Source organism: Corvus moneduloides, chromosome 1, assembly GCF_009650955.1.
Source record: "Corvus moneduloides isolate bCorMon1 chromosome 1, bCorMon1.pri, whole genome shotgun sequence".
NCBI classification, from domain to species: Eukaryota; Metazoa; Chordata; class Aves; order Passeriformes; family Corvidae; genus Corvus; species Corvus moneduloides.
This window is the reverse complement of record NC_045476.1, coordinates 152823855-152842380: the sequence shown is the minus strand read 5'-3', so window position 1 is coordinate 152842380 and position 18526 is coordinate 152823855. Positions and strand designations below refer to the sequence as shown.

Here is an 18526-nt window from a genome sequence, read left to right as displayed (position 1 = left end):
CCATTAAAATACTGAGTTAAATAATATTACTTCTAATATAAAGTTGAATAATATTACTTTTACTCTCTATAGGTGATTTCGTACAAATGTCATAGCTGCAAGATTGTTCTGTTTCATTTCTGTCACTCTTGTTAATGAAAATAAATACAGGTTTAGCTTCAGTTTAAGAAGGAGATTTAATTTGAATTGAGTGCTGTATGTTAGCCTCTTCCAAAAGAAAATGCAGAAAAAAAAGTATCTGCAAGAGTCTTCTTGTTCCAAATGTGTAAGACAGCAAGGTGAAAGCTGGCTATACAGAGAAAAATAGTTAAAATAACAAGTAATGGAAAAAAGAATTATTTGTGAAATGTTTTCAAGGCCAAGTTTGAAGAAACAAAAATGTATCTACTTTCAGCTCAGTGTGTAAATATTGTAAGCAATATGGTAAGTGCAGGATCTTCAGACACCAATGCAACTTAAGAGGTGGCAGTGTCTGTTTTCAGGAAAATGTGCAGGTCAGTGTTTTTGGGCCTGCCATTTTGTGTCCGTCACAAACATTTGCAGTTATTTAGAAACTCTTTGGTATCAGTATGTAAGGAGTTTATTTGCCAGTGTTGCTGCTTCTTGGTAAATTTCCATGTCAGTGTTCAAAAAAGATCATTACTAAACAGAAAAGCATAATGTAGCCTACAACTGTTAACAGTTGCGTCTAAAAACATCCTAGTGCTTTGCACCTCATTTTTTATCTCTAAGTTATATTGCTGATGGTAAATCTGTGTCTGTGCATAATTGTGGACAGAAGAAAGAACTAAAGGCATAAAACATTGGTTAGAAATTTGGATTGAATCTTGTAATTTAAGAATTTTGTAAGAATATTGCAAACTAACAGACTTTGTATCCTTAGGGTTTTTCTTTTGGAAGATAATAAAGATTACTGTTCTACTTCTTTCAGGCATAAGATTTTGGATATGCTGACTAAGAATCCACCTTTCACCAAGAATATGGAGTCCCCTTTATGTAATGAAGCTTTGGTAGATCAGCTTTGGAAACTGATGAATTCAGGTTAGGGTTTTTGATTTTTTTGTTGTTTTGTTGTGTTGGAGTTTTATTGTGAGGTTTTTTGAAATAAAGACTTGCTTCAGAATATGCCATGAGCTCTCTTAGTTTCAGTGATTAGAAATTGAAAATCCAGTCTCAGACGTTGAATATAATCTATGTACTTCCAGAACATTCTTAGTGACATAGGCTACCAAACCTTGTTTTTAATTCTTTTGTCTACTGATGTAGTGTGCTTTGATGTCCTTTTTCACAGAATGATATTTCTAATGTTCAAAAATGTTCAAAGGAAGTGTTTCTTCAAATAATGGTGTCTGTGCCACACTTAAGAGTTTGTTTTATGTCTCTTTTTGTCCTCTTTTGTCTCTTTTACAGAGAATACGAGAGGACAGCATTGGTATAGATAATTTAAATGAGATTTTTAGAAGTACATTATAGACCTAAAACTCAATTTGCCTTTTGAGATTAGGAAAGATCCTAGTGAGAGAAGGCTTGCGTCTTTACCATTGACCTGTTTTTCATTACTGACGCAGTTTTATCCAGTCCTGACAAGCTGCCCTTTAACATCTGGCACATTACTACATAGATTACATATAAACATTTATATAGCTTTTTTTAGGTCATTGCAGGCTTTCTGTTCTCTGTGTGTCATTATATTTAGTGTTTGAAAGTTTACAGCTACACTCCAGGGGTTGAAGTGGGGAGACTACTAGTAGTTCAGTTTCATAGGATTTTCCAAGTGTCAGACACACAAAATAAACAATTTTGATGTTCCCATCAGAGAATTTGTTTTTGCTTTTTCATGAGAGAAGAGTGTGTGCAGTGTTACAAGCGTTACCTCTTTTTGCAAGGAACAAATAGGGTATACATTCTTATTAAAGTTCATGGGGCTTTAAGCACTTAAATTTCTATGCCTCGAGATGACATAATGTTTCAATTAATTTTCTGTAAGGGATAACTGTAGCCTTCCAGGGTGCCTTGAAAAAAGTTGTTAGTTGACAAGCTAGTAGCCAGGTTTCAACATGCATGGTTCTAGAATCATGAGTTGCTTTCATTTAACATAAGCACATATAATAGAGAACAGACTCTGATTGATATATGTAATCTTTTTTTTCCTCTGTGTTAATCTGAATTAAATTGATAATATTACAATAGTTCTAAAATTGATATTTTTGAATGTGTCATTCTCTGGAGAGTATTTTAATGTTAGAAATGTCCAGATGAATATTCATGTTGCTTTCATTTGTAACTGGGTGAGTGTGACTGGTGATTTGTAACTGGTAAGTAAGCTAAGCTTACTCAAAACACTATTTTGGCCCCATAAAACTACTATTTACAAGGATAGATCTTGTAATTTTATTTTGTGCTAAGTCTTGCACAGCCACATTAACATGGCAGTTGGCACGTCTGTGTCCTGTTTACCAGATACAGTTCAATTCCTGCTGGGGAACAATATGTTCAATAAACTTGCAGTCAGTCAGGAGCTGGGCTGAGTTAACACCAGAATCACTGTATTTGCAGATTGCACCAGATGTTAAATGTCTTTCTGTTGTGATTGGTGCCAAATGTGCTTAGACCATTTGTGTATGAAGATATAAAAGCAGTACACAGTTTGCAGTGAAAAATAATAAAAAAATAAAGTATTGCTTTGTGCAGTAAGAAGACTTTTTTTTTAATACAGTATTGTGTATTCAGTGAAGTACAGGACATAGTAATGATGTTAAAAAGCATGCCTGTGCATTTCTCGATCAATCCAGTTTCTAGAGAGTAAAGATCTTAGTCATGCTTAAAGCTCTTACTACATTGTGTGGAATACATAGGCAAATGCAACCAAATCCATTGATACAGGAAGCCAGTTTGGTAATAAAATGCTCTATTTACTTGCCCAGTAGGAAAACTTAAGAATGCAACTTGAAAAATAAAGACATATGGGTGTGGTTATTTTTCTTTTATTTTTCATTATGTTATTACAGCACTTACTTTTCTGGTCTTGTTCTGCTAAACATGTCTAACTTACAACCCAGGAAACTTAAAGCCTTTCTTTTAAACAGGAAAGTTTAAGAAGAAAAAAAGTTTAAAAAGAAAGCATATGAATTACAGCTAATGAGAGCCAGGAATAATGAAGGAAGTGTATCTCCAGCACAGAAAATGTCATACTCTGCTGGGCCTAGATCACTTAAGCAGTTTTATTTGTGAGAGAGGAGGAGATTTTATCTCTGTATTAACAATCTCTTTTGGATTTTAGGAACTTCACATGACTGGAGATTACGATGTGGTGCTGTGGACCTCTATTTCACACTCTTTGGCCTCAGCAGACCTTCCTGTTTACCATTACCAGAGCTTGGACTTGTTCTTAACCTGAAAGAAAAGAAGGCTGTACTTAATCCAACGATCATCCCTGAATCAGTTGCAAATAATCAGGAACCTGTGAATAGTACTAACAATCATGGACAGTCAGTAGGATTTCAGAACACCGTAAGCACAAACTATCTGCATCCATCCTATTCAGCTGGCTCTGAGTTCTTGCATGGGTTGCTGATTGAATTTTGTATTGTGTTCAAGCCTCTCATGCTTTACCTAAGCTACCTTCTTACCTCGTTGCTCTTTATTCTGTACTCCTGAAAAGCTGGCATATACCATGATTTTTTGGACATTTTTTAACTGTTTTGTGTCGCATATGCAAGCTTTTTACTTGTTTTTTTCTAGTCTCATCATTTCTGTTCTTTACGAAACTGTATATATTGCTTATGAGATATGAAATGATTCACAGAAATGTTTGATGCTGTGATGAAAACTTTTTTCATGAGACTGTTTCTTATAGGCAAGTTATCCAATTTTCCAAAACAAAACCTTTATCAGTGAATTTATTGCATCTTAAAATACATAGATACACCTCATCTTAAATAACTTTAAGAGATGTGAAAGTTGGAAATCTAACACATCTGCATTGAACATTTGAATCTGATGTTTTAGTACTGTGCTCTGAAGGATTTGTAACAACTTCTGAAGAATGGCATACATTCAGTTTGGTATCTTTCTGGATTCGGAGGGTTCAGTCCTAACACATATTCCATTGTGTAGTTAGAAAACAAATTTTTATAAACTATTAAGGTCATACTTTCCTCAAGAATAACTGCCACTGCTTCAAGACCAAGTATTTTTGTTGGACAGATTTAATTACGAGGGAAAGAAAAATCAACACACATGGAAATGAGTGATTTTTCTTAACAGTTTCAAAAACTGCATTTGGTGGAAACTGTCCAGGAGTAAATCCTGAAAGAGAATGTAAACATGTGATTAGCATGTTTGAAACTCTCTCCACCCTTTTGAATGGGATGGTTTACTGTTACTTTATCAGTTCCATAGTTAATGTCTAAATAGTTTTTATTGAAAAGTATACTGAGAGTACTGGTTGACAGTACGCTGCAGGCCCTTTCCAGCAGGGGGAGAAAATGCTGGTAGAGTCAGATATTGTTAGACCTGTCCTGCATATTTACAGAGCATGTAGTAAGTCCAAATTTGCTGTCCCTAATCATTAGAATTAAATACTAGGAAGCATTTTGTTGGCAGGTTTTTAGGCTGCAGTTCAGTGAACACCCAAACTTTTTTTGGAGCCAGACTATCAAAAGATTTCCTCTTAACTCTTCTTTTCCTAAACTTTCCTCTTCCTTGTGCTAGCATAGTACTTGTTGCTGCATAGTGAGCTGGATCAGGAAGGATCTGGTTGAACAGTACCTTTTTATGAACAGATATTTGAGTTTCCTGAGTCAGTTCGTCACGTAGCTGTAAAAATGCTTGTGGCACCCCAGGACAGAACTGTGTGGGGATGAGGCTGCTTCATTTAGCAGTGTATTGGCTTGCACTGGTGTGGAAATATAGCACTGGTATAAGCTTCAATTCGCAATTCATCCTTTGTATCTTCTCCTATTCCTCATCTACATTTTCCTAACCCCTTACCTTAAGGTAACCATTTCACTGTAACTCCCCCAAAATTCAGGGTACTGATTTTCCAGTAGCATAAAACAAAGACTGCCTCTTATGTCAGACAGTCCAGAAGTGTTTCACAATAGCAGTGCCTTGGACAAAAAATGGTAGGGATGAAAAAAGGGATGTATGTAACTGAGGGAAAAAAAGAATAAACAGGTGATAGAATTTATCAGATTAACTAGATTCTTCGAAGGAGACATACTCTGAGAGCATAAACATGTTAAAATCAGTACTGACAGACCAGTGCCACTAAAGCTGCTGAGGATGGTAAAAGTTACCCACTTCATAAAATGGAACTTGATTGTTCAGGGCAAGAGTTTGTGGGGCTAGAGTGCTCTTTGTAGGATAGAGGCAGAGCAGTTCAGGAGAGCAATATATGCCCTTGAGAATCTATTATATATATGCCTTTTATCTAGTTTTTAGTGAGCTTCTAATTATGTTTGCTTCTGTGGATACTTTATTTTCCCTTCTAAATTTTGTGTATTGGACTTGTTGAAACACCTGTCTCCTGTTTTCATTACTATATGTATAACTTAGGAGACTCCTATTTTTATATTTCTTTGACCTTGTTCTTTTTATAATCTAAGCAGTAATTTACAAGACAGTTTTATTCTTTTTAATAAATATTGTTGTAAAATAAAGAAGAAGAAGTTATGAGTACTCATTATGATTTGAACTAAGTAAAGTAAGCTTTAGCTTTTAAAACAAACTGAAAGAAGATTTAGCTAAATCCCATGTGTAGATCAGAGGCTATCGCAGTTTTTCAACTGAGATTTGGCCTGAGGAGAGTCAGCGAGGCACAGATTTATAGAAAGGCTATTCAGAGGCAGCAAATGTTGTTGCACACCAACAGTACCATGATTGTGAGAAGCGACAGAAAAGATGCCAGTGCTAGATATGCAGAGGGAGCAGGGATAGAAGTAAAGAGAAACTATGTTTGTAGGAGTGGTTGGCACAAATCCATACAGGGTTTTAGAAAATACTTCTTGCCAGAACTACAGAGAAGACTCTGTTCAAATCACCCACTTTACTCAGAAGATTTTTCAGGTATCAGGTCTCTTTCTCTGAAACATGGATCTTGCTATCTTCTAATTGTGGTCTTTTAATGCCGCTTCAGGAGGATGATCATCTTATTAAGGAAACAGCATCCAGCATTTCTGGTCATCAGCAGGGGGTGAAGAGGAAGGCTGATATGCCACTCGGGTCTCCATTGGAGCCAGGGCAAATACTAGAGAAGAATGAAGACAGTAAAGTCAAACTCAAAATCAGAGTAAGAAATGGAAATTCAACTTGCACAATGTGTAGAGTGTTCAGAATAACAGCAGTGGTGTCTGCTGGCTTCCCTTGAAGCTGTGTTCAAACAAAAGACATGCTGTGTATATGTGTACAGCAGTTGTTATGCTTACTTTGGCAAAATCATTTCCTATCAGATTCTTTATTGGCTGGCAAGAACTAAAGTTGACAGATAATGCTCTTGTTCGCACAGCTTCACAGTAAATTAGAAAGAAGGAAACACACTGACCCTTTTTAATTTTATTGAATTTTTATTCCTTTGCAGTGGTAGATATCACTTCCTTTCCCTCTCACCCCCAGTTTACCTCAAAAATGAAATATTTTAAATCCTGTTTAGTGATGTTTTTATGAGTTATTAGCATCTGCTTATTTTTTTTCCTGATATCTTAGTTCTCTAACTCTCAAGAGGAAGAGGAAATTGATATGGACACAGTTCATGACAGCCAAGCCTTCATTTACCATCATTTGAATATGCTGGAGAGACCATCCACACCAGGTACGAGTAACTTTATAGGCAAGATGTTTGTATTTTTTTTAACTACTTCAGTTGTGAGGTGTTTTCTGCTACTGCTTATTTCCATACATACAGTGTTGGTAAGTGTTAAATATTACTGGAATTCCAGGATTATAAAGGGTGCATAAGAACTTTTCTTTAGGTTTCAGTAGATGTGTAGGTAAGTGTATACATATGTATTTTCACACATAGCTAAGTAAGACAAGTATAAATCATGCTTATAAAAGTGAAAAGCTAAGGAATGAATAAAAGAGCACAAAGCTGAAGTGGAACCCCATAAGCATTTAGGTAAAACTTGTTTCACCATAGGTGTCATTTAAAAAATAGTAATTTTGAAGGTTAAAAAAATAGCAAGACTCTTAAGTAAAAAAAAAACCCTCACATATTAATGATTTATAACTTAATATTAGCAGTTAAAAAACATACAAGCCTCAAAGGTATTTAGAAGGGCTTTCCAAAGCTGAAAAGATTCCATCTGTGAGTAAAATTGTTTCATTTCAAGCACTTCCTTTCTTTTACTACTTCTCTTAGTATCTATTTTCATACACTTGACAAAATTATTCTCAAAGCATAGTGTTTCTTAGAAACCTTAAGACAGGTTGAACATCATTGATGAACTTCCACCTTCTTTGCTTCTCTGTCATTAGCAAAGAAATTAATTGGTTAGTCTCATTTTCTCAAAATATTTTAACTGTTCAAAATTCAGTTCCAGAACATGCCAGTGGAGCTGAGGTCATGTGACAATGTACAGAGCATTTTGAGGGATCTTTCATACAGATCCAGAACAAGATTTTAAGGTTGCAGTACTGTATTGTGTTAAAGTGAAGTTTTTGGCTTTAGAAGTAGAATTCAGAGTAATTACCCTCTTGCTTGTTTTTCTCTTTTTATCCAGTGACTGTGTAATGTAACAGAGAAGTAGACCTTAGCAGCAGGATCTGGAATGTTGGTTCCATCTTGAGTTGCCCTAGGTGCTGAGCTATGCTGACAGGTGACGTCATCTGCTTTCTCTGTGACCAGGCAATTTAGTGGCCCCATTTTAAGAGAAGGGCTGGTGGATGCTGCTGCCCTGAGAATCCTGCTGAGGCTGGTGCCTTGGTGCCAGTGGTGCAGAAGCTAGATGCTCATACTCCATTAGGGCCTTGGACATAACATTTTTTCTTCTTTGGCAGATGCTGTAGCCACTAAGGAAGTTTATTTCTTTCTTTTAATTTCCTTATTTTTATAAAATGTAACTGCTGTCACTTCTCAGCTAAGAAATTAAGTTCATATGGGGACATTAAAACACAGGGAGGTCTAGTTTCTGTATTCCAGATGGCCTTCAGTTAACGACATGTGCCTACAGCCAACTCCACCAGGACAGCTTTGCTGTTAGTTATCTAGAGTAGCAAAACCAACTTTTTGACTTACTTCAGCAGGGTAAAGGGGCAGGCTGCATGTAGGTTACTCTCATGAACCTAGGAGCCTGTATCTGCAAAGCTTTAGTTTAAACTTCTCAGAGCTGCTTTGAATTTTGTTCTCAATGTTACGGTCAACCATCACATTTTCTGTTATGGCAAACAATGATGCATCCAGGGCATGCAAGTGCAAAGCTGATCTGCTGACGATTAGTATTTATAACTCTTATATGATATTTTGCAACTATTTTTTTACTAGATTTACACACTCTATGGAATATAAAGTCATAAACAAAACTCTGCCAAATACTTCACAAATAGGACTTAGGGGACCCTCTGTACGCCAGCTCTGTGGTCAGGGACTATTGCGGATTAAGTTTGTGCTGGAGGTCAGAAAGGGTAAAGTCTGACCAAGAATGGAGAAATGGCCACTTGATTGGTCCTTTTATAGACCTACAGCAGACACAAGCTACTTCAAGTCTTGCTTGTGTCCTGAATGACCTTCTCACCTCTGAGACATTCAGTGCACTGTAATACATTTTCTTTCCTAGGTAATAAATGAGACAAATGCCATGTTTTGTACCAGAATTCACTTTAAATAGTAAGCCTATGAAAAACGTTATTTTGAAGCACTTCGGATTATTTTATTCTTTTTTTTTTTAGTTTGTGCGGTTAGAAACAGTTCCACTTCACATATTCTTTGCTTCTAAAATTTCACCTGTTTCTTATTCATGGCATTTTTCTTAGAAGTAGAGATGTATGAATTACAGACTGAGTAAATAAAGATAGTTCAATCTTTAGGAAATGGTACACTGCTGAGAAGAAACAGATGGGGAGAAATAAAAGCATGCATAAATGAAATTGTTCACACATAGGAGTGTTCTGTTTTACAAAGTAATCACAGGGCCTGTGAGGTTTTACAACAATGATGGAGGATGGGTGCATTTCAGGGAGTGATTGTTGTGAAATAGATTGACAGCAGGTTCTGAAATGGTCTCAGTATCTTGTTAGTAAATCTGCCTCAGTTCTGACTCCTGCTGCTTGGAAGGAGTGAGCTCTTAGTCCACCCGCAGTTTTCCTCCCCCAGCTGTGGGCTATGTCCCCACATGTCACATGAAGTGTTAGGTCATCAGCCAAACACAGCATGCGAAAAGCAGCTGCCAGGAGGACGTTCATGTTGGGTCCTGTCTATCTGTGGTTTTTTGCTGGATTGTTGGGTTGGGGTTTTTTTTTCACATTTCCCAGACCACTGCAAATGATGATTTGGATTTGGTCAAGTTGATGTAACCCCCCTAACTCCAGGAAAATATGATTTTCCTTTAAAAGTTTGGGGGGGGGAGGGGCCGGGGGGGGATGGATTTTTTTTATGGTTCTACCCATGGATGTGAAAGGTTAAGGCTGAGACAATAAAAAAGGTAGTCTAATACAGCTTTTGCTGGATTACAGGTTTCAGTGTTACAATTACAGCACCTGTCCGAGTTCATACAGAAAATGAATGGTTTAAATCCTACTGAAGCATCCTGACTATGATAGTAGAACTGTGGACTCTGGTAGTTGTGAGGGAATCTAATAATTTTATCAAGAAATTATTAAAACAAAACAGTAGTTGTGAACTGTCTGAAGAATGCTGTTGTGATGATTATTCATCTGCCCTTAGGGCTAGGAACTTGGTAGCCTCCTTTGGACCTCCAAGGCTGTGCAAGGCTACATTTCTAATGTGAGAACAGATTTTATTTACTATTAATCATCAAGAATATTAGGAATGCTCCCTTCACTTAAATCTTAAGATAAAAGAATTTCAAGATCAGATTTTGTGTAAGCAACACATCTGAACTCTCAGGCTGTAAGGTGACTTGTCTTGCTTTGTTGACTTCAGTGAAATCAGATAAAGGTACACTTCTCTAATATTTCACTCATCTGAAAGTACAATACGTCAGAAGTAACCTTTAAAAGGTTCTGCTGTATCTGTCAGTGGTTATTGATTGGCCTGGTCTTTTCTGCTTTCAAAATAAATGCCTGGCCGTAGGCTGCATGATCTGCCAGTGAAGTTACATGTTGTTATGGCTCATCACTGATAAACACTTAATTTCACTTTTTCCAGCTAGTTTTGATTGTTTGAAAGTTGATAAAAAGCAGTATCCAATTCTCTGTTTCTGCAAAGGAAAGAAAAAAAGTTCAGTGATGTTCACTTTGTGCACTGGCAGTCTTTTTTCTGATCACATTCAGAGGCAGTGGGCTTTGAGGACACATCCTGAGCATTCAGATTCAGATCAAACAGATTCCTTGGCCATTCTGTTAATCCTTTTGCAGTTTTCTAGGATAATCAAATTGGAAATTGCCTCTGCTGACTTTGTAGGTTGTTCTGTTTGCTGTGTAGATGTACATGAAACTTTGGAGGTCTAGACCACAGTCATAGTGTTGATTATGGTCTTGTTTATCACAGTTAGTGCACTTTCAGGAAATTACAGCTTATCTGGATTGACTTTTTTCTGGAACAGTTTGGACATACTGCACATGCTGCAGTAAAGTGTAGAAGTAAACTAGTGTAGTTCCTATATTTAAGCAGTACATTTACAACAGCAGATCCAAACCTGAGGTGCAAATCACTGCACTTGGAGTTTGGACGCAGGAATAAATAGGAATTCAGTCCAAACTGCGTGAGAAGGTCTGCAGCTCTGCAGTTACCCAAGTTAGCTGTAAATGCACCAGTACCTCCAAGTCCAGCCATTAGTGGCTCTCTGCCAAAAAGTGCTGTGGAAACATCATGAATATATAAAGGAACGCTTCTTGGATATGAGGTCACCACTGACAATGATAGCTTTTTGCTTTACTTTCTAAGGAGGTAAAAGTTGTTAGAGCTGTTCTGCTAGAATGCCTTTTAATAACGTATAATATTAATACAGTATCTGTTACACTTTATTACCCAAGATATAACTGTTTCCAAACTGGTATCTCATAGGCTTTGAGGTTTGTAGATAAATTTGCCTCACTGAAATAGTATGTGGTTAATTGTACACTTCACAAGGAATGGTGTTTTCCAGTGCTTTACCCTGAAGTAAAGAAAGCAGATTTAATAGAAACACAAGCCCTGCAGATAGTGACAACAGAAATGAGAATTGCATCAGTGTGTGGCTGCAGTGTGTCAACTCCATGATTTACTAAAAACAACATATAGCTGTGACTGTCTCTGAGAAAACAACTAAACACTGTCAAATATAGAGGATGAATAAGGCTAGCAAGTTTTCAAGTGAACTACCTGAAACTGATAGAGGCACAAAGTATTCTGAATTGTCTTCTTGATATAAATGTTCTTTCTTTCAAAAATAGGAATTTCACTAGAATGTTTTAGAATATTAAAATAAGTGCAGTAAAAATAACACCATAGTCAAGCTATTCTTTTAAGTATAAGGCAATATAGTTGTTAAAGTCAAATGAGGAAATTAATAAACTTTTTACCAGTTAAAGGTATACTTTAGTTAAAACACCAGCTTGTCTATACAATACTTTAGTTATACCTTTGGTATATGTATCTGGAATTGTCTATCTGATTTTAAATCCTACTGAAAAATTTAAGTCAAATGAGTCTGTAAATTGGAACTAGTTAAAATGTTTACGTTGGAGCCAAATTAACTGATTTACTTAGCACATCTTCAGAAACCTTTGGGCTGGTTTTATTTCTTTTGACAAGACCTTTGCTTCTCACCCTCAAACTTTTTTGTCCCATGGACCTTAAAAGAGCACTCTCCTAGAGAGAAAATTGATAATCTTTTTCAGAGACATATAATTTGAAAATTCTGCTTCTTTAGACTAATTACAGGACTTTGCATTCTGGATACTTGAAATCATTTATGCTTGGTAACTTTTTCTATGTACTTTGTTGGTGGTTCAACAGATGCATAAACAGAGCATTAAATTAAAAAATGGTGTGTCTTGGATATTTCCAGGGTAACACTAAAAAGAAAAGAAGAAATAAGGAAGAACAGAAAAATTTTGAAACCGTTTTTATGGTATTTTCCATTTTTTGAGTGTTTTCTCTTTATAGAAAATGCTAGCCAGAGATGCAGTTTAACTGCTAGGCAAAGAGAGTGCATTCTCTTCCTCACTGGTAAGCTTTCTTTGAGTTCTGGGAGAGACACGTTAAGTGCTTGCGTGCTTATGTTGATGTCTCCCTCTTCCCAGAGCTTGTCCATGTCAGGTGCTGGAGCATCAGCCTGTCCTCAGGACCCATGGCTTCAGCCTTTGCTATGATTTGTGAACTTGGTTTTTCCGTCTCTGATATTTGAATAAATCAGGGTGCAAATGGGATGATTTCAAACAAGTGTCAATTTGTAAAAATCCTGTATAAGCTAGCTGTTTTACATTGATTAGCCATGCAAAGAAACAGAGACTGTAAGTTTGTGGCATCCCACTCTCTTCACACAGAAAAAATCAGAAACATAGGAGGGACCATATGAAAGATCTCATGAAAGCCTGTTGACATGTTAAAGTCTCAAGTAACAGGTTTTCAAACTGTAGAAGTTCAATAACAAAATCAGAGAAAAACACTCTACCCAACAACATAGTTGAATGTTAATGCACCAATGAGTCTTACAAAGGAAAAAAATTCAGTGAGCAGGGTGTTATCATTATCTGACAGCAATTTCTGTTACTTTAAAGCTTATCAGGACCTAAATCCCTTTAATTTTAAAACTAAGCTACCAGATCTGTATTTTCATATTTTATTCTCTCTCACAACATCTACAGCATTTGTATTTGTCCTTGGGGCAAATGGTACACAAAGATTCTGATCTTTCTCCTATGGGATCATAATCCTGTCTAATTTTAAACACCTACCCAGCTGGCTGGAACACCACAAAGCCAATAATTACATTGGAATCTCCACATCCTAAAAAGGAGGAGATCCATGTGGATAGACACATGTATGTGAATTTTCTTCCAAGGAATGCTACTAACCACTTCAGAAGCGAGCTCCTGGGCTCGGCCTCCACTTATTGTGTGTTTTTGTGTTTTGAGAAATGCGGGTTTCAGTCCTGCTCTCTGTGCCAGGAAGAAGTGGGTTCCCTGCAGGAAGAGGGAGTGCTCTGTGTCTCTTTGCATCAGTCCTGCTACCCCCATTGATAAAAGGATGATTATACTGCCCTGTGAGGCAATTTCTCTTTAGTCTTGCTTTCCTTAACTACACTTGGCATGTTCCTAGCATAGGCTGTAAGTAGATACTAATTAAAAGAAAGGAAAAAAAAAAAGGTTCTGTAGGTTCAACACTGAATTTTATGTGTGGAAATCTGTAACATTTTTGGTAGAGCATTTATAGGTGTTCAATCTTTTGGAGCCATCATCCAGGATCAATGTATTTGATTCTTGATTTCAAAGCACTCTTTAACAGTAGGAGGAAATTTTCTGGATTGCTGTTATTTTTGCATTTAAAAACTCAGCAGACTAGAGTCACTATTGACCTCTATGAAGAAATTGTGTGTGTACTCCTGTTGCTGGCTCAGTAGAAGCAGATTTTTGTAATGACATTCTTTCGTTTCTTACTGACATCTTTTCCATATTACCAATGTTGACTGTTTCCCTAAGTGTCAGTAGCCCTTGAGTTGCAGTTGGACCCCATTTCTCACCTTCCTGAAGATCTTCCTGCCTCTCTAGGTGGTGACCACCACCCCTTCAGTCCTGTTGGTTTAAACTACTGTTGTATTTGCTCCCTAACTTATTGCAGTCAATGGTATTTAGCTGCTTTAACAAACAGATTTTTTTAATAACACACCTGAAATAAGTAATGAGGTGATAATACAGACTGTTGCCTTAGCAGAGCTGGTAGTTCAGTAAACTGCAGGAAATTAGCACAAGTGGCAGGTCGTGTAACAGAGTCAGGAGAGTCTGGTTGCATCCTTCATCTTCACTTGACACTGCTGCTGCATCAACCCTGCAGACTTAAGCCAGTGTTTTTATACCAGTTCTGATTAAAATTTTTAAAGTTAGTGTCTAGACTTACAGGTTTAGTTTCCATATAAAAATAACTCCACAATTTGGAATTAATGGAGCTGAGAAGTTTTAAGAGTTTATGTCACATTGTGTGGGTTTTTTCTTCTATTTGAAGTTGACTTCAGTTTGCCATGTGTATTTTATGTATCATGTGCCTGCAGCTTGAGAACACATGACAATGTTTTCTGTACTTTAGGTAATCTTTTGTACATTTCTTTATACAACCAACCAGTGGTCTTCAGCCTTTTTGCCAAGACCTTTATTTCTGTGTTACTGGGAGCCCTGTTTGTGTCACTGCCACAGTTCACCTTTAACTATTGCAGACTATTTTAACAGTGTCAAATACTGCCTGCTTTGGTTTTCTGAGATACAGCCTCCACCCTTTCCTTTTCTAATCGCCTGAGTTGGATATACTCCTTTTTTCACTATTGTGTCTTCTGTTTAGTGACTGGTTTTGTATCCTTGCAGCTGCTAAATAAAGTTGTCTAAGCACTGAATGCTTTAGAGGAAGGAGCTCAGGTTATGGGGATAGGTTTAGATACAGGAGGAATTCCTTTAAAAATGAAGTTGGAAATCATTACATTGTGAAGCAGTCTTGTACCTTTGTACATCAAATGCAGTATACTTGCACACTGTCTGCACTGTTGAGAATGGCTCCAGACAACAAAGTGGTAGTAGGTATGCACTGAATTTGGAATTGGTGTGCATCTCCTCTACCTGCCATAAGATACATAAAAAAATAAAGTTGTGAATTCTGACAATAAATTTTTGCATTGATAACATGAGCTTACTGCTGCTTAGTTCTGATTAAATAAAAATTAAAGCTTTTAAAATACTTCTATATTAGCAATTTCAAGTTCATAGGAATCTATTGTATTCTAGACTAGCCTCCTTCATAACCTCAGCAGAGTTTTATATTGCACCATACTCCTGTCTTGTGGTTAAAACCAAACATATTTCTAGAAAGACATCATTTTGCTGTATAAGACTTCAAGCAGTAGAAATTCCACCATGTCCCCATAGTAAGTTACTGATTATCCTCACTATAAAAATGTTTTGTGTTTCTCTTCTGACTTACAAACACTTTGTGTAGGTGTAGATTTTGTTTTTTCCAGACTTACTTAAAAACAAACAAAACTTACAAACAAACAAAACAGCTGTACCATCTAGAAATTTCCTGTATATATTCATAACTGAATCAGTCCTTAATCTTTTGGGTAAGGCTAGAAAGATTGCATGGAAATTGTTCTCAATACTTGCTTGTCATAGTACAGGGAGCTGTCTCTTTAGACTTCCAGGAATCATTCCCACAGACAAATCTTTCTTGCCTTTTGAGTTACACAACCAACCAGCCAAACAAAAAGATGTACTAGAAAATAAATGTGTTTTCAAATATACAGGAGAAGGTAATTGCAAAGAACATAACACAATTTCTTGTTATTTGTTAATGGGGATATTTTCACCAAAAACTGGATGGGAAAAAAAACCATTTTTAAAGTAGCTATGAAGAAAATCCATTTTAAGTAAAACTTAGAGGATTAGTTGCCTTAAAAATCTGTTGATGCTTTTCTACATTTATCTAGTTGTTAAAGCATTCTTGCAATGGGATTTGATTCAATTTCAGCCTAAAGGAATCTGAGTGTTCCTACCTTCCGAGCATTTGCACTCTTTAACAAAGGTATCCTTAGAATAATGCCCTTTAATCTCTACTATTGAAGCTATTGCAGTCTGTCTGAAATAATGAAATATTAACTGAGCCAAAGAGAGAATGAGAATTGAGATGTCATGGATCGTATTTCCTTCCTCAGGTTTAGATAGGAGGCTTGCTCAATATATAACTGTTCTAGTGTACTTGTGAAATATGTACTGATAAAGATGGTATAATTGTCTTTACTGGGATTTGGTTTTGTTTAAGAAAAAAGCTTTGTATAATCTTTCAAATAGGCTAAATTGGTTGTAAGAGGCAATTTTTAGAAAAATCAGTTTAATTTTCCACTGTCAGAAGGTTTGTATGTTCTTGTGGGGAGCTTTACTTCCTGACTAAAAAGAGTTCACATCCCAAAAATGCACTTTTTTATGCCACTCTTGCACTTTTTATCAGAATTTTCACAAGCAATTATATTTGCATTATTCAGAGTTATAGGGGCTTTCCTACTCTATTCGAAAATGAATTTCAGGAAGCTAGTATGACTTGCAGTTTCCTAGGGCTCTTTAAAGTTCCAGATTGCCTGGAATACTTTTATGCTGTTGAGGAAGGAAAGATCATCTCTAAAAATTGTCAGTAGTGTGGGAACTTTAATGGCATGTTCAGAACCTTCTCTGAAGCTAAATGGTACAAGCATCATAACAGATTCCATGTTTGTATGTTTAAATGATAATGTAGGTTTTATCTAATATTTCAGAATTCCTTGTGTTTGGAAACAATGCAAGTTAAACATTTGCTAATCCCACTGTATCCATTCTTTTAGGTAAGGAACAATCTTCGGGAGAGATAAACATGCACCCTGTCTCAGCAGCTCCACTCTCTGTGTTTAGTAAAGAATCAAACTCCTCAAAACACAGCGATCACCACCACCATCACCACCATGAGCACAAGAAAAAGAAGAAGAAACACAAGCATAAGCATAAACATAAACATAAACATGATACTAAAGAAAAGGAAAAGGATCCCTTTGTTTTCTCTAACAGTCCAGCCAGTGCACGATCAATTCGTTCCCCATCACTTTCAGACTGATACCAGTGGCTTCTCTGGAGTTCAACTTGCAATATTCTTGGAGTGCTTAGAAGGATGTACATAACTATAGCTTCTATCTTTTTTTATGGAACTAAGAATATGCGAATTGCCTTAGCAATTCAGAAGCTCTGCCACCTTTGAAGCCTTCTTTTTGCATATGTGGTTGTTGAAATCTGATTCAAAAAATATGGTTTATGATTCTGACTCATTTTGTATTTCACTGTTCTCCACACCTCCCACTCTTTTTTCCATTTTAAACAAAGAAAACAGCCCTTTATGTAAGGGCCCCATGTCCACTGGCAACCCCCTGCACATCACGCTTACCATGTGTATTGCCAGAATCAATTATGGTTTAATCCTTTGAAGAATGTTAGAGGCAGAGTATGTTTTAAGCAGAAGCCAATTGCCAGGCCTTTGGTGACAGGCTGTTTCCAGAGCAGTATTGTGTAACTAAGTGTAGATCTCCTCAGAAGACAGGGATTTTCTTTAGTCTTCAGATGACCTGTTTCTTGCTTTAACCATTGCAACGTTATGTCAGACTTAAAAGAACAGTATGTAGAACATTTGCATTTTTCAGATACTAAAACTCTTGAAAAATTCCAGGCTGCTTTTAAGCTGGCGGTATTTATTATGGACATGAGCCTTTGAATATGATTAAATTCTGCAATTGTTTTGGGAATTTTAGCAAAATCCGTAATGCATGTTTTGTCCTGTAATCAGGCTTTTAAAAATCCAATAAAGTTTGCGAATTATTTCGACAGAGGCAGAATTTTTTCTTCAAGCTTAACATTGGAATATGCTTTTGAAAGATGTTTGCTAAAATTAAAAAAATCTGAAAAACTTAAAAATTAAAATATTGAAAAATATCTGTTTCTTCCTCCTGAGGGGTGGTTTGTTTGGAAGCAAGATGAGCTCATGAATCCACAGAAGAAATATGTTAGTAGATGAAACTAGGTCTGGGACTTGAAACTATGGATACATTTAAATTTCTTTAGCTGTGTTTTATGCAGTGTACTATTTACACCTAGGAAGTGTTTTATTTAAAAGCTTAATTTTTAAAAAGTTTTAATAATAGAGATAAATAATCTCTGCCAATTTTTATCTGTTTTCTTTGTACGTGTGTAGAAGCAGGGTTTTATTTCCATGCACTGGTTAGCTTCTGTTGCCCAGAGTTCACATGGTGTTCTATAAGATGGTTGTATTTGGGTTAATATTTTTTTTTTAATTTTCACAAATTTTTATGAGAGACTGATTCTCCTTCTTAGAGCAAAGAGAGAAGTTCAAGAGGGACCCAAGAAAACTTTTTTTTAAGCCATATTCTGTTTCATGAAAGTTAATAAATACTTTTATATTCTATACCTGCTGGTGAATCCTGTAATTCTTGGAATAAAAAGTTATCTGTAGACTAGAAAGATGATAGGCTCAGGTATTTGTAATATGCATATACTTATTTTGTTATTCAAACACCATATCCTTTCGATACTGCATGGATAGTTGTGCTGATTGTTGCACTTGGAACACGTTTGGGCTGGATTCAGACACAATGGTCCTGGGCAACACCGCAGCCTCTCCTGATCTGCAACTTTG

The 18526-nt window shown here is 36.4% G+C and overlaps 1 protein-coding gene across 2 annotated transcripts in view; it reads left to right on the top strand.

The window, feature by feature from the left end:
• Positions 1 to 18297, top strand: part of TAF2 (TATA-box binding protein associated factor 2) — a 61096-nt gene extending 42799 nt beyond the window's left edge. The window contains exons 22-26 of one of the 2 annotated variants that reach the window (XM_032132236.1): positions 932 to 1041; positions 3281 to 3510; positions 6140 to 6292; positions 6706 to 6811; positions 16674 to 18297. In XM_032132236.1, the coding sequence (XP_031988127.1) occupies positions 932 to 1041; positions 3281 to 3510; positions 6140 to 6292; positions 6706 to 6811; positions 16674 to 16939 (865 nt within the window). In that variant the 3' untranslated portion in view covers positions 16940 to 18297. The remainder of the gene's footprint in view (positions 1 to 931; positions 1042 to 3280; positions 3511 to 6139; positions 6293 to 6705; positions 6812 to 16673) is intronic. The other variant, XM_032132246.1, reaches the window with a different exon arrangement.
• The last annotated feature ends 229 nt before the right edge of the window (positions 18298 to 18526 follow it).